This window comes from Leopardus geoffroyi, chromosome D4 (genome assembly GCF_018350155.1).
Source record: "Leopardus geoffroyi isolate Oge1 chromosome D4, O.geoffroyi_Oge1_pat1.0, whole genome shotgun sequence".
Lineage (NCBI taxonomy): Eukaryota > Metazoa > Chordata > Mammalia > Carnivora > Felidae > Leopardus > Leopardus geoffroyi.
Window position 1 is genome coordinate 2,083,899 of NC_059342.1, and position 15,639 is coordinate 2,099,537.

The following is a 15,639-nucleotide window of genomic DNA, read 5'->3' on the forward strand; positions in this document are numbered from 1 at the left end:
AGAACAAAGAAAAAACAAACAAGCAAATGAACAAAACTAAATTGTGGGTATGTTTTGGTCTGCTTGTTAAAATAATCTAGATCCAAAAATAAAATAAAATAAAGTAAAAAAAAGTAAAATACAAGTAAGGAAACCACAAAGTTAATTAAAATATTAAAAAAATAAAACATATATGAATAAATAATGAAAATCATAATAATAAATAGTCTATAAAGTAATTGAAAAAATAAGAAAATAAATAAAAAGAATAAAAAAAAGAATAAAAGTAAAACGGAAGTTAGATCTTATTTCCACTAGAGCTGAAGATTTGCAGTGCTATGATCATGGACTTGGTGCAGGGAGTTATTTGCGCTGGTCTTCTGGGGAAGAGGCCTGCTGTGCTGGTTCTCAGGCTGGCTTGTTTGAGTGGAAATCCTCATCTGGGGTGCAGGGGGCAGGGCTTGGTGTAAGTGGATCTTGCCTCCACTAGGTGGTACTGTCTTGCTTCCTGAAGGCCCTCTTCACTGATGGGTGGAATGGACATCACTGTGCCCACCTTCTAGCCCGGAGATGAAAGTTTGCACCCCCCACTCTTCAGGGAACCCTCAAAGAAGAGCAATCAATCGCCCCTCTTGTGTCCCCGGTGTCCATCAAAACCCCAAGTTCACCCAGCTTGTGTTCAAGCTTTTTTTTATCTCAGGTGCAACACTGAGTTTCAAAACTCCACATTTTAGGGATTCCTGCGGCATGGACGAGCACTGCTCCTCTCGGGGAGGGTCTTGCCATGCTTTTGCTGCCCAGCTTAGGAAAGCAGTTACACAACTGCACAGCAGTTCAGGGCTTATATCAAAACAGAGCAGAAAGCTGGTACCCAAGTCTGACTCCTATGCCTGGGAACAGTGCAGCACATTGGTGTCACCTCTTCTTCTTGTGACCCAGGAGACCCTCAGACCACGTTGTCATTCCTGGGATTCCGCCCTGGCACCTGAGCACTTTTAGGCCAGGCTCATACCTCACGGTATCAGACTTCAAAAAGTTCTGCTGCTTATACTACTTAGCAGTAGCCTCTGAATGCAGCCCCTCCCCCTCTGCTGTGTCTGCAGCTGTGTCTCTCCCAAGTCAACTCTCTCCTCCTCCTACCTTCCAGAAGGTGGTCGCTTTTCTACTTGTAGTCTTAACAGTTTTTGTTCTCTCAGACCTCCCATTGATTTCTGGGATGTTCAGGATGATTTGATAACTATGTAGCTGTGTTTGAGGGACCAGACAAGCTTGGGTCTCCCTGCTCCTCCTCTATCTTAACTCTCCCTCCTTCACAGTCTTTCCCTTTTTCACCCTCAGCCCCTGGTAACAACTGATAGTTTTTCTCCCTGTGGCTTCTTTTCCACGTATGTAAATGCAATCTACAGCATATGACCTTTGAGCCTGGCTTCTTTCATTAAACCTAATGCATTTGAAATTTATCCACGTTATTCTAATTTTCTGTAACTCCTTCCTTTTCATTGCTGAGTAGTACTCATTATATGGAGGCTTGTAGCACTCTTCAGAATACTTCTTCATATTCCTAGGTGACTGTAGTTTATTTAAATCTATCCACACATTTCAAACTTTTTAACACATGTTGGTAATCCCCTTTGTCAATTAAATTACCTTATGATGCTGACTACTCATTTTTTTAAAAAAGTTTTATCTTTTTGTTCAGACTTTCAAAAATATTAAGTAAGCCCTACCGTATGCCAAACATTTTTCTAGGTGTTGAAGATACAATGCTTAAAATAAATACAAAGTGACAAAAACAAAAAGCACATATTGCCTGTGGACTTTCCTTGGTAAGGAGGTAGAGATAAAAATATATGTGTAATATAATGTCAGGTATTAATTGAAGTTTTAAAAGTATTTTTAAATAATTAATGGAGATTTCATATTATCAAGAAATTCACTTATAAAATTAATGCAGTCCCTGTGGAAATCCCAGCAGACTTTTTGGGGGGTAGAAATTGACCAGGTGATTCTATAATTTATATGGAAATGCTAAGGGCCTAAAACAACCTAAATAGTTTGGAAAAATAATAAAGCTGGAAAACTTGCACTACTTAGTTCAAAATTTGCTATAATGCATGTTAATGTAGACAGTGGAATTCTGGCATGAGAGTGTGCATCTACGACAATGGCACAGCATTGAAAGTCCAGAAATAAAATTTTATTTTTTACTATGAATTGATTTTCGACAAAGGCTCCAAGACAATTCAGTGGGGAAAAGATCATCTTTTTCTTTTTTTTAAACTAAGAAATGGTGCTGGGACAGATGGATAGCCACATGAAAATCCAAAAATCAAACAAACAAAAAAACTTACATCACACTAGACAACAATGAACTAAAAATTGAACCAAACGTAAGAACCAACCCTTAAAGTTTCTCAAGGAAAACAGTAGAAAACTTTCATGATCTCTTAAGTATGACACCGAAAGCATGATCCATACAAAAAAACCTGAACTTCTTAGAAGTCATCAAAATTAAAATATTTTGCTCTTCAAAAGCCACTGTTGAAAGAATGAAAGACAAGCCGGAGACTCGGAGAAAATATTTACACATTACACATCTGGTAAAGAACATAGATACAACTTGGTAAAAAGACAAATATTTTTTGAAACAGGCAAAAGATTTGAATGGACATTTTTACTAAAGAAAATAAAGAGTGGCAATGGAGCACAAGAAAACACATTCAACATCATTAGTCATTAGGGAAAAGTGGATTGAAGCCACAGTAAGTCAGCACTTCACACCATTAGGAGGACTATAATAAAAAAAGACACGTGTTGGCAAGCATGTAGACTGAAGTGTAAGCTTCCTCCACCATGGCAAGAATGGAAAATGGTACAGACTCTTTGGAAAGCAGTTTGTCAGCTTAGAAAATCTTAAAGCTAAACTTAGGTATGACCCAGCACTTTCATTCTTGTCCTAGGAATCCACCCCCCAAAAATGAAAACAGATGTCCACACGAAGACCAGAACATGAATATTCATAGCAGTGTTATCTGTAACTGCCCCGAACTGCAGACGATCCAAATGTCCATCAACTGGTAAATGGATAATCAAAATGTGGTACAACCATTCCACGGAAGGAAAAGGAACAGAATACCAATATGTACCACAGCATGGATGAACTCCAAAACCAATGTGCTAATGTTACTGGACAGAACCGGTTCTGACCTCAGGCTCCGCTGCTCTCTGCTCGAAAATCAACACTTGAAGGAGGAGTGATGGTGGGAAAAGAGAGGTTGCTTTACTCAGGAAGCCGGCAACCTGGGAAGAGGATGGACTAATGTCTTGGAGGCCATCTTCCCCGTCCAGATGAAGTGGGAGGGTTTTCGAGGGGAAGGTGTGGGGAATGGGAAGGGGTCTGTATGCAGGAGAAGGGGTGCCCAGGCAGTGAGTTCTGTGTCGCTGTGACCTTGGATGGACCTGCTGGCATCCTTGGCAGGTGTTTTCGAGTGTGGTCAGGCCTTATCGTCCTTCATCCTCAAGGCCAGTGGTCTGCAAACCCAAGGCAAGTAGGTTGGTTCTGCTGCAGACCAAGGACTCGGGTCAGCCAACAGGAGCACCTGAGCTTGAGGCCAGCTCCCTGCGAAGGCCAGTGGGAGTGCTGTCACACTAAGCGAAAAAGCCAGATTGAAAGACAACATAGTATGTGATTCCATTTATACGATATGTCCAGAAAATATAAATTTAGAGGGATAAAAAGCCCATAGGTGGCTATCTAGAGCCAGCAATGAGAGAACATTAGCTGCATATCTGGTGATTGCTTCATAATTCTCAAAGTTTACTGAAAATCATTCAATTGTCCCTTGTAATGTATGAACTTCATGGTATATAAACTATGTCCCCATAAAGCTGTTTAAAAAGTGATTAAGAAATCTTACAGTTGTGTAATTTAGTGTTTCTATGGTTTAAATTCACCCTATGCAGGGCGCCTGGGTGGCTCAGTCGGTTAAGCGTCCAACTTCGGCTCAGGTCATGATCTTGTGGCTTGTGAGTTCGAGCCCCACGTCGGGCTCTGTGCTGACAGCTCAGAGCCTGGAACCTGCTTCTGATTCTGCCTCCCTCTCTCTCTGCTCCTCCCCTGTTCATTCTCTCTCTCTCTCACTCAAAAATTAATAAACATCAAAAAAAATTTTTTTAATTCACCCTATGCAGTCCTCAGTCTCTTACTGGCTCCATTTTCTTTTTTGGCTCTTTTCTGTGTTTCGGTCTCTGATTTTGTTCTATGTGGGTTTTTTTTTCAATGATTTTATCCTCTCCCATAGCCTCAGCTGTCACCTCAAACCTCACAGTACTCTCTATCTCCAACCCCAAGGCACTTCCCCAAATCCTAAATTGGTACTTCCAAATGCCTATTGAACGAATCCAACTGTATATTCCACAGACACTCCGATCGTAACTCATTTAATATGGTCTTCATCATCACCTCACCTTCTCCATCAATCCTATATTCCCTTTTATAAAATTCATGAATTATTCTTCTACTCTATATGAAATATACATTCTTCCTAACACCAGTTTAGGTAAACTGTGGTGTAGTTTGAGTAAGAACCCAAAAGGTGACTTTTTAAAATTTATTCAAGTATAATTTCTTAGCCGGTAAGTAAAGCTGGGTGCCCCTTCGCTTCTGTTTTCATTAAATAACAATAGTAGCTATTAAGCTGAATTTCAGTGTCTGCGGTGTGCAGCTCTAATCCCCCTCCTCTCTTGCCGCTAGACTCGGTGGTGAATAAAATAATTTCCCTGTGCACACAGAAAGTAAGTGTGAGCCGATAGGATCTTACTCCCAATACCAACAAATGCAGGACACTCCATCCTGGAGTAGACAATAATAAGCGTGTCTGAAATTTGGATGTTTTCCTCACACGGTGGAGAAATCACTGATTAACCAAGGTGTATGGGTCTTTATCCATCCCAGAAAATGTTTGCAATTTGATGATTGAAAATGACACACTGTAATGTTTCAACTCCCTTTTCTAGTTAACCAGTTAAATGAAGCATGTTTTCTTGCCTACAGATACTTTAAATTCCCTCTCCCATGAATTGCTTTCTCATACAGTTGCTATTTTCTATGTGGTGTCTACTGTCTTTTGTCTTGAATTCATAGGAGCCCTTGATTGCACTGAGGTCCCGCCCTCCTGGGACCAGCTGGGCAGGAGGCCAAGAGGGGTGGGGTCAGGACCAGATGTGGGGAGGAGTCCAGGCCTGAGTCAGGGCTCAGTGGGGTAGGGTCTGGGCAGGATTAGGGCCCAGGATTAGGATTGGGGGGGGGGGGCGGACAGGGGCAGGGCAGGGCCTGGGATAGGAGCGGCCAGGGATTGGCTGGCCTGGGGTCAGGGGTGGGGGGTCAGGTCGGGTCAGGCTGGTTTCAGCGTCCCCGGTCATGGGAGAGGAGGGGCCGACCCCCCGTGGGCGAGCCTGGCTGGCGGCCCTGCTCCGGCTGCTGCTGCTGCTAGCCACGGGCATACGAGGATCCTGGCCAGTGGTCTCCCGCGTCCCTGCTCCAGCTCCAGTGGAGGCGGCGACGGAGGAGCGCGGGCGGCAGGCGGGTGGCGCGCAGCGGTTGGCGCTAGGAGCAGGTGCGTTGGGCTGAGGCGTGTGGGCGGAGGGGGGGCTCCAGCTCCGGGAGGGGCTGGGGCGCGGCCACGGCCAATTCTTCTCTCCGCCCCCTCGCAGGCCCCACTGTGGACCCACCTGGAGCCGGGCGGGTGGCAGGGCCTGACCCTGGGATGGGGGCTGGGGGGAGGGGGGGCGGGGAGGACTGCTGAGTGAGGGGGCCCTTCTGGGCACACCTCTGCCCCTCCCCCGGTGTGAACCCCAGAACCGGGGCGTTGTCACTAGACTGCTCCCTCTTCCTTAAGAAACAGCGTCCTGAGTCAGGGGAGTGGCCCTCCCGGGGTCACCCAGCACCACAGACTCCTTCCTGCCGTGAACCTCCCTCCCTGAGAGGCGGGGTGAGGTGGAGGGCACACAGGAAGCCCCCTGGAAGCATCACGGCCAGCAGGTCGGGTTAGGAACCCCTGAGACCTTGGCTGCCAGTTGAAGGGAACACTGGCTCAGCCCCCTGCAGGTGCATTCAGGGACATCTGTCTCCCTGGGGATGCTGCTGTGGCCTCTCCTGGTCCTCCTTGCCTGGCCTCACCAGACCCCTGGGCCCTCATCCTGACCACGGGGCTTGCCGGCCTGCGCTCGGCTCTACTGTCCTCGACAGCAGCTGATGAAGGCAGGGTCCGGGCGGCCCTGGCATTTTGGCCAGGCCCCTTGACCCTTGGCCTTGGTTTTTGCATCTGTGCAGCGGAGGAAGGCCTCTGTGGTAGCGTCACTTGGGGTCACCGGTGTCTCTATCGTAGACAGGGCAGGGGTGTGTCTCCACAGTGTGCGGGAGGCCCAAGGTGACGGGGAAGATCTATGGTGGCCGGGATGTGCTGGCCGGCCAGTGGCCGTGGCAGGCCAGCCTGCTGTACCAGCACACACACATCTGCGGAGCTGTCCTCATCGACTCCCTCTGGCTGGTGTCCACTGCCCACTGCTTTCTCAAGTGAGTCCCCCCTCCTGGGTGCCAGCAGAGGGGCCAGTGGGGCAGCGGGATGCAAGGGGAAGAGGAGAAAAGGGGTGATGGGTGTCCAGTGCGCTGGGCTTTGCTCTGGAGCAGCGTGTAGCCTCCAGACACGCGTCACTCCTGCCTTTGACCGGTGTCCCCCCCACCTGCATGTGCTCCCCACTCACCCCCTCTGTCCTCAGCCCCTGTGCCTGTCCCCCAGCACAGATTGGCAGTGTCTGTCCTGGCTGCCACGCGGTGTGGGCAGGCGCTCTGCCTCCTCAGATCAGGGCTTGTCCTCCGTGTCCCCACACTCCTCGGTGGCAGACTGTAGGCAGGGACCTGGGACTACACACACAGCCAGCAGCCGGGTGATTTTTCTTATCATTTTTGCAGAACTGTGTGCCCAGGAGGAGGCGTGGTGCCGGCACCCATATGCCAGGCTGCCTGGGTGGGAGGTGGGCTCCTCAACCTTGGAGGGTGCCTGGCTCGGCACTCAGCTTCTGAATAGATGAGAAGGGGTCTCAAGGGTGCAGCTGGGCATCACAGCCCAGGCCAGGGAGCTAGAGTTCAGGCACTGACTGGCTTTAAGGGCCCAGAGCCCTGTCAGCACCTACCCTGTTCCACACAGTAGCCCCTCTGTGCCATGGCGGGGGGTGTCAGTCCAGCGTGGGTGAGACGGGAGGGCCCCATGGACAAGAAGGGAGGTCAGGAGAGGTGCCAGCTGGCATGGGTGGAGCCAGAAGGGAAGGGTTTGGGCACCGAGCGGGGGTAGGACTTTCCACCAGATGGCTGGCAGGGCCGGATGTTTCATCACTCATGTTCCGGGGACAAGGCTCCATTTCCTGCACTCATCCGCTCATTTAACACATCTTTTGTGGATACTTATGAACAGGTGTGCACACAGCCCTCAGGCAGGAAGGTGTTTACAGGAAGAAGGGGCAGGAAAGATGTGGGGCCAAAGTTGGGCCGTGGGGAGCTTGGGGAAGGGTCAGGCCAGAGCTAGGCTTGAGCCAGGGTTCCTCTGTATAAGGTGGAAGGCCTTGATGCGAAGCCCCACCAAGGAGCCCTGAGCACAAGGAGTCCCCACGCTTCCAATTGAAGATGTGACAAGGAAGCCACACGTCTCAGGTCGGGGACAGGAGATCAGGCAGCCCCAAGATGGTTGGGAAGAGGAGTCTCGCGCAGGCAGGGGCAGGTAGATGAGGGGCAGGGAGAGGGAGCTGACCCCGGGCTCGGAGACAGTGACGATGAGCTGTTCCCTGCCAGCAAATCCCAAGCCCCAGCAGACTACCAGGTTCTGTTGGGAAGCACACGGCTGTACCAGCACGGCCAGCACACCCGGGAGATGTCTCTGAGCCGGATCGTCGTGCACCCAGACTTTGAGAAGCTTCACCCCTTCGGGAGTGACATAACCATGCTGCAGCTGAACGTGCCTGTGAACTTCTCCTCCTACATCGGCCCCGCCTGCCTCCCGAGCCCTGGCATGCAGCTGTCCGGCAACTTGTCCTGCTGGATGACCGGCTGGGGGATGCTCAGCGAGGACCGTGAGGGCGTGTGGGAGAGGCGGGGAGGGGCGGGGGTGAGAGAGGGAGGAAAGACGGGAGGCCAGGTTCAGCCCTAGGGGCCCCCCTGGCAAGCGGGCACGGGACCTTGAGCCTCTGTGCCTCATTTCTAGAGCACTGGACTGTTTTAGTTCTAGTTCTGAAAAGTGTGCGATTCTAAAGCTTTAGAGTTCCTTAAGTCTGAGGGACTGTCCCAACCATAGGGCAACCTGGCCCCCAGCACTCTCTCTCTGTCTCTGTGTCTCTCTCTGTCTCTCATGCACGTGCACACACACGCAGGCACAGAGGCTGGTTCTTCCTTGAGGGCGAGGACCAGGTCTGACCTGTTTTAACATCCCCCCCACCCCCACCCCAGGCACCTGGCACGTGCTCCGCTATTGCCTCCCTGCTCTGACGGACCATCGCGTCTTGCCTGTGCCTCCAGACTGGTCTCCCAGCTCCCACCCTATGTGTCCTGTTTAGTGTCCACACAGCTGTCTGCTCACTTTAAATCGTGAATTGTGCCGCTTCCCTGCTCAGCTCCCTGTGTGCCCTCACGGCTGTTTGGACTGTTAGACCAAGTCCAGAATCCCTGCCTTGGCGGTCAGACGCTCCAGACCTTGGTCCCAGCCCTCCCTACATCCCCTGCACGCCCCAAGTCAGCCACCAGGCTCCTTCCTGCTGTCCTCACCCCAGGGCCTTTGCCACGGCCGGCTTCTCCACCTGCCTCTCTGCCCACTGGTGTTTGCGTGCAGGGGGCCACCCTGTCTTTACATCGATGACTCGGCCCCTCCTCTGCGGAGTTCCACTTGCCCACGTGAGCTGAGAGGGGTTCCTCCTCCTGTTTTGTTTCCTTCACACCGCTTATCACTTCTCAAACAATCCTGTCCACGTTCCTCACTCGCCCTGTGTCCCCAACAACAATGCCCCCTGTGTCAGTGGCATCTACAGTATGCCCAGCATGAGGACAGACAAACGGAGGGGTGAGTGCTGGTGGCTGTGTGGGGCGGCGTGGCTGGGAGAGGAGTGGCTGGTGGCTGGTGGGTATTGACGGAGGGATGGAGACAAGCATGAGAGGTGGGGTGGGTAGGCGGAGGGGGGGATTCAGTGGATGGAAGGATGGGAGGAAGGGCAGTGACAGGCGGGCGGACATGGTGTGTGACAGCGTAGGTGGGTGGGTCAGTGGTGGCCAAGGCCCTGAGAATGGCTGTGCTGGTGGGATTTGCCTTCTTTCTGTGCGGAGTGAGTGAGGTAGAGGGAATGGATGAGTGTGTGAACCGTTCAGGAAGTAGGAGAGGAGCCTGTTAGGGGCGGATGGAAGACCGCAGCCGCGTTCGAGGCCCATCTGTGTTGAGCAAACCGCGCGTTTCGTGGTGGCCGGGGCTTCCCCAGAGCGCACGCCACAGGTCCCCTTCCTATTCACACAGAACATCTGCACTCGCCCTTCCGTCTCCAGGAGGGTAAGGTGAGCCTCATTGAGAACAAGTTCTGTAACATCTTATACAGACGAAAACTTAACAACAGCAAGGCCTACTCAGTGCAGGAGGAGATGCTGTGTGCTGGTGATTTCTCGGCAGGAAAGGCTACCTGCCACGTGAGTTTCTGTTCTTCCCTTGCCTGTTTGCCTCAGTTTCCCCAGCGGGCCTGTGTTGCTTCTGCTCTGTGGAGACCTGTGGGCCTTCCTGTCTCCCCGTCCCCAGCAGTGTCCCCTGGCTCACCCCTTCCTAAGCCACACGAGGGCATCTGCTGGCAGGACCTCCAAACAGCATCTGTTGTTAGCACATTTCAAGCTTTTCGCTCCAGTGGAACACGCATTCAGAGGCATATGTGATTGCTAAGAGCGGCAGGTGACTCTTCACATCCTGACACGTGTGGCCGACTCCCCACCGCCCAACCCACTCTAACACCCGAGGGGGCCCCAGCCGCCACCTCTAACACCTTACAGTAGCTTCTGAACTCTCCCTCCGTGGGGCTCATTTCCAGCTGGCAGCCGTGTCTCGGCGCTCCGTGTGTGCGTTTCCTCTGCCCTGTCTGCGCTTAGAGCGCGTTACATCATGCGCATTCAGTCCTGTTGTTGGTTCCGCTGTCAAGGAGTATTTTGGGAGCTTTCGAGTTTTCCATTTCATTCACTTCCAAGTGTCTCATCCGCTTTATATCCTCTTTAGATTCACAGCAGCCCACGAGTAGGATCGTTGCATTGTGTGGAGACCCAGCTTTGGCAGATGTTAGGGGATGTGGTGCCCCTGCCCCGCCACTTTGAGCAGCGGATGAGTTTATATTCTTGCCAATACTTAGCGCTCTCTGTCTTTGCTCATTTTGGTGTGTGTGCATCGTGGTATCTTACTGTGAGTTAATTTGTGTTTTCCAGATGACAGATTAAGTTAAATAAATTGTCCCGTATTTGTTGTCGCCAGATAACTTCTTCAGTAAAGTTTCCCTTCTGGTTTTACCCCCGTCACTTTTCTGTTGGGCTGTCTGTCTTTTTATTTCAGGAGCTCCTTATAATTTTGTATATTCTGGGTGTGTGTCTGCCACTGGGCACAACCCAGTGGATTGTGAAGATTTCTTTCCACTCTCTGCGATGCCCCATCCTGCAGGTGGGCAAGCAGGCCCAGAGAGGGAATGTGACCAGCCCTACATAAGGCAGCCCACGCCTGCTCTGCCAGCATCCAAGCACACTGTCAGGCCTCAGCCTTAAGAGCTGATGTCTGTGCACCTGCCTCCTGCATGGAAGGCACTGAGGAGTGGGGGGAGGGGGGATCTGGAGTCAGAGACACGGCTCTGCCATGTGTCCCTGCCCTGGGACCTCGGGTGGCACCTTTGAGCCTGCATGGGATTCTGAGGCCTCCTCCATGGGGTTGTTGAAAGGATGCTATAGTGGTCTGAGTGCTGTCCCCCAAATTCACGTCCATTTGGAACCTTAGAATGTAACCTTACTGGGAACTGTATAGGGTCTTTGCAGATATGATTAGAGTCTCAAGATGAGACCATTCTGGATTTGGAGGGACCCTAAATCCCAGGTCCTGGTGTTGCTAAAAGATCTAGGGAAAGGCACAGAGACACCTGTTCTCAGACTCTGACTCCAGAACTTTGAGGCTAAGTGTCCGCTGTGGTCATGTGTGATGGCAGCTCGAGGAAACATGGGCAGGAGGCATGAGGTGGGCCTGCTGTGGGGAGGCCTCACTGACAGTTGCTCTCATTACTGTCCGGGGAGCTGCTGAGTCACAGCAGGAAGCTCAGCCATCCACCTCCTGGTAGGACGGAGGCCTGGTTTCTTGGTTCCCAGGCCGCAGATGATGCTATGGACTTTCTGACCCAACCTCCTCACAGGGCTCAGCCCCTGAGTCCCCACACGGTTGTCACCAAAGATCTCCCTTCCAGCCTTGCCCCCCACCTGCCTTCTCCTGTGGAGTTTAGAGCCGATGCCCTTTGTCGGCCTGCCTGCTGGACATCCATGGTGCCCTTGACCCCACTCCCCCTCTGGGGACCCCCAGGCTGAGGACATCACGGAGCTGGACACCTGGTAGCCTTCCAACCACCATAGCCTGTCCATGACATTCCATCTGGACCAGTGTGGGCACAGGAAGCAGCTCTAGGGAGCGGGGGACACTGCAGAATGGCTCAGGACTCCGATTGTGGGGCAGGTGGACCTGCTCTGGTCTCTGTCACTTACCGGTGCTGTGACCACAGCCAATTTCCTCACTCATGAAGTGGGGGGTGCTACCAGCCTCCCCTTCTTAAGGCTTCTGTAGGGAATTCAGTGCGGTGTCTGGTCTGTGGTAACAAGTGTTGGCCTTTGTTCTCCTGCTGGGTCTGCCTCCCCTGATCTGGGTCCTGCTTGTTCCTCTGGGCCACCAGCCCTTCCTGGGGTGCAGGGGCAGAGGGCAGAGTCCACGCGATGACGGATTTAGATCTGTGATTGTCCTCAGGGTCAGTTGGGAGCGCCCTGAAGTGCATTTCCAAGGCCCACCCATGGCGCCTTGATGTGTCCATAGCTCGATGCTGGTCTGGACTTTCATAGACTCATGGGCACCCCCTGCCACCTAGTGTTCTTAGACCCTGCTCAGTCACCTGCACTAACTCCCCTCTCTTTCCTAGGGCGATTCCGGGGGGCCCCTCGTCTGCAACCTCCTCGGTGCCTGGGTTCTGGTGGGGCTGGCCAGCTGGGGCTTGGACTGCCGGCACCCTATCTACCCCAGCGTCTTCACCAGGGTTGACTACTTCACTGACTGGATCGACAAGATCCAGAGGCTCACACCTCCCCCGGATCCCACATCTGCTCCTCAGACGCAGTTTCCAGATCAGCCTTGGCAGACTGCTGGCTCCTCTGGGCACAGCACAACCCTCATGTCTCCCCAGACCTGGTTCCTGCTGCTGTTCATGCTCAGGGGCCTGCAGCAGGCCCTGTGGTGACCCTCCGAGCCCCTCTGTCCTGCTCTCTGCCTCAGGCCCCAGTCTGCTCGCCGGAACCTTCCACACCTCCCCTTCCCCAGCCCCACTGGCTCTCAGTGGTTCCTTCTCCTGGACTCTCCTGTCCATCAGCTGCCATCCCCCAAGCCAAGCCTGAAACAAAACAAAACAAAAACAAATAAAAGACTCATCTCACTCCTCTCTTGGGACCCCATTGCCCCTCCTTCCCTTGAGGTAAGTCAGCTGGCTCCCTATGCAAGGAAAAGGGACTCATCAGGGAGACTGTCCCAGGAGGGAGCCAGGGCTGCCAGCTGGGAAGAGAGCAGACCGTCTCCACTCAGACCCTGCTCCTGCCTCAGGGACCATGCAGGCCTTCAGAGGAAGTGTGTCAGTCAGCACAGGCTGCGTAACAAACATCAGAGCCCAGGCAGCTTCAACAGCAGGAATTTATCATCTCCCAATCCTGGAGGCTGCAAGTCTAAGATCCAGGTGTGGGCAGGGCAGGTTTCCCCTGAGGCCTCTCTCCTGCCATGTTGAGGCTGTCTTCCCTCTGTGTTCTCATGGGGTCATCACTCTGTGTGTGTCTGTGTCCTGATCTCCTCTTCTTCACAGGGACACTGGTCATTTGGGATTAGGGCCAACCTAGTGGCCTCATGTTAATCACCTCTGTAAAGATCTTATCTCCAAATGAGCCACATTCTGAGGCACTGGGAGTTAGGTCTCCAATATATAAATTTGGGGGAACATAATTCAACCCAAATTTGAAGTAAGACATTTCACTAGATGTCTACACTGCAAGGGAACAAGAGTTTCCCCAAAGTAGAGAAACACCATTCAAGAGGTTTGGAGGAGGGAGGACAGACTCCCCATGGAGGTGGACAAAAGTTCCCAGAGTGCAGGGTGACTGAGTTGGACTGGGGTGCATGACCCAGGCCATACTGTGGCCACCAGTATGGAGGGCTCTCAGACATGGAGGGTCTATGAGAGCGAGTCAGAAGCAGAAGAGGCCAGATGCCAGGCTGAGAGTCAAAGTTCAGGCCGGCAGTCCTCAGACCTCTGTTCCTAGAGCTGACTGCCAGCACCTTCCTCACCTGTCCTCACAGCCCCACTCTCCCCAGTCTGAAGGGGCCCAAGTCCAGTGAAACTGCTCCCTGCTTCCCACAAGCCAGTCTGCCTGAGGTGTCCACACACCTTCAGCAGCTGGATCCTGGTGTCACCTTTTATGCTTAGCTGACCCAGGGCATAGTGGCCTGGCAATATGCCTTGAAGCAATGTTCCAGGGCATCCTTCCTGGCAGTGTGCCTGACAAAGGCCCTTGTGCAGCCAGCATAGCCCCAGCCACACAATGCACCCACTCCAGCCCCCAGACCCACAATAAGGTGGGAAAGCTCCTATCTGATGCATGTCCAGTACAGACCAAGTGGCATTTAGAGGGTTCAGTGCAAATTCTTTCCAATTCTGGCATTGCTTAAATATCCTGGATCCTTGTTGGCAGGTGGGCACAAGTGGACTCACATGCCTATTAACCCTGGGCTCTCACTGATGCAGGAGGCCCCTTCCAGGATGATCTTTGGAGGCTTCAGAAAAATGTCTTCCGGGGCACCTGGGAGGCTCAGTCGGATGAGCATCTGAATCTTGATTTCGGCTCAGGTCATGATCTCATGGTTCATGGGATCAAGCCCTGCGTCGGGCTCTGCACTGACAGCATGAAGCCTGCTTGGGATTCTCTCTCCTTCTCTCTCTCTCTCTCCCCCTCTCTCTCTCCCCCTCTAAGTAAATAATAAACTTTAAAGTGTCTTCCCAGGGCTCACATCCCTGCCCAGGCCATCCCTCTGGCTGGAGCCCCACTAGTGCAGTGCCCTATGCCTGGCCATGTGCCCGCCAGCAGCTCAGCTGTCTATGGAAGGGGAAAGAGGATGCCTTCCCTCGGTGGTAGATTCACTTATGGGGCCCTGGGCAGGGCTGCTCAGGCCCCTGGATGCCAGTGAGTTACTGAGATGGCATGCGGTTGACGCACACTCTCACAAGCTCAGGGCAGCTCAGGCAGTTGAGCTGGAGCATCAGCTGCTCTTCTGGTCCTAAACTATCCTGCAAGCATGGCAGCCACGGCTGGTTGTGCTCTGGAGCCTACCTGCTGCTGCAGCTAGGGGATTCTCTGCCCCTCCTGAGGTTCTCAGACCTCTGATGGAGGCATCCCACACATACCTCACCCACATGACAGAACAACCAGCTTTCAGCCGCAACCCAACCAGTTCCCCCATCACTTGCAACCAGCTCAGTGCTCAGTACTAGCCTGCTTTAGCTTCCTTCTAAAGATGAAATGAAGCCCTGTAGGGCTCTGCAGCAGATGTAGAGATGGCATAGGCCATAAGCAGTGGAACAAGGGCTCGAACCTACATCTCTCTCCCCAAGAGCTGGAGCCCCTTGTTATTCTGGCTCCAACAGGCTGCAAGTAGATGACCGTTACCCTGCCTGCCCTCCCCTCAGACATCAGGGAAAGGCTTACTCCACTTGTCCCGAGAGTGAGTTCCAGATACCCACTCCTGAGTAGGCAGACTAAGGGAGAGGTGGAGGAAAGGGGCCAAGCCAAGGGGCCGGTGAGTCCGGGAGCAGGGCCTGGAGGGGCACTGGGGCTGTCGGTGGAGAGCGGGACTAGGAAGGTCCGCCATCAGGGACTCCTTGCCCTGCTAGATGGGGCACTGGCACGGGCTGCCAGCTGTCATTGCCAAGTCAACCCCAGACAAGCTACAGAACTGAAAACAAACTAACAAGAATCAATTAGAGGCTTTCTGTTTCCAGTCTGGAGGACAAGGAGCTTGGAAGCCATTACTCCCATCCACAAAACACGAAAAAAAATTGAACAAATTAAAAATCAACAGCTTCTCTTAGACCCAGCGGAGAATTGAGGTCACAGGGCAAACCTCACCATCTTGGCTTGCCTGAGTGTGGCCAGCTTGGACAGCCAGCTGTGCTGTGTAGAAGCTTTTTATTTTGACACGATCCCAATAGTTCATTTTTGCTTTTGTTTCCCTTGCCTCTGGAGATGAGTTGAGTAAGAAGTTGCTATGGCCAAGGTCAGAGGTCCTTCCCTGAAGAACATGGATGCAAAAATCCTCAACAAGATATTAGCCA

The 15,639-nt window shown here is 52.3% G+C and overlaps 1 protein-coding gene across 1 annotated transcript; it reads left to right on the forward strand.

Annotated features, from left to right (window-relative positions):
* Window positions 1–5,356: 5,356 nt before the first annotated feature.
* Window positions 5,357–12,702, forward strand: LOC123593064 (putative serine protease 47). Its single transcript, XM_045468585.1, has 5 exons — window positions 5,357–5,594; window positions 6,391–6,553; window positions 7,823–8,100; window positions 9,525–9,691; window positions 12,196–12,702. The coding sequence occupies exons 1-5, from the start codon at window positions 5,399–5,401 to the stop codon at window positions 12,508–12,510; spliced, it is 1,119 nt and encodes a 372-aa protein (XP_045324541.1). The 5' UTR covers window positions 5,357–5,398; the 3' UTR covers window positions 12,511–12,702.
* Window positions 12,703–15,639: the final 2,937 nt, after the last annotated feature.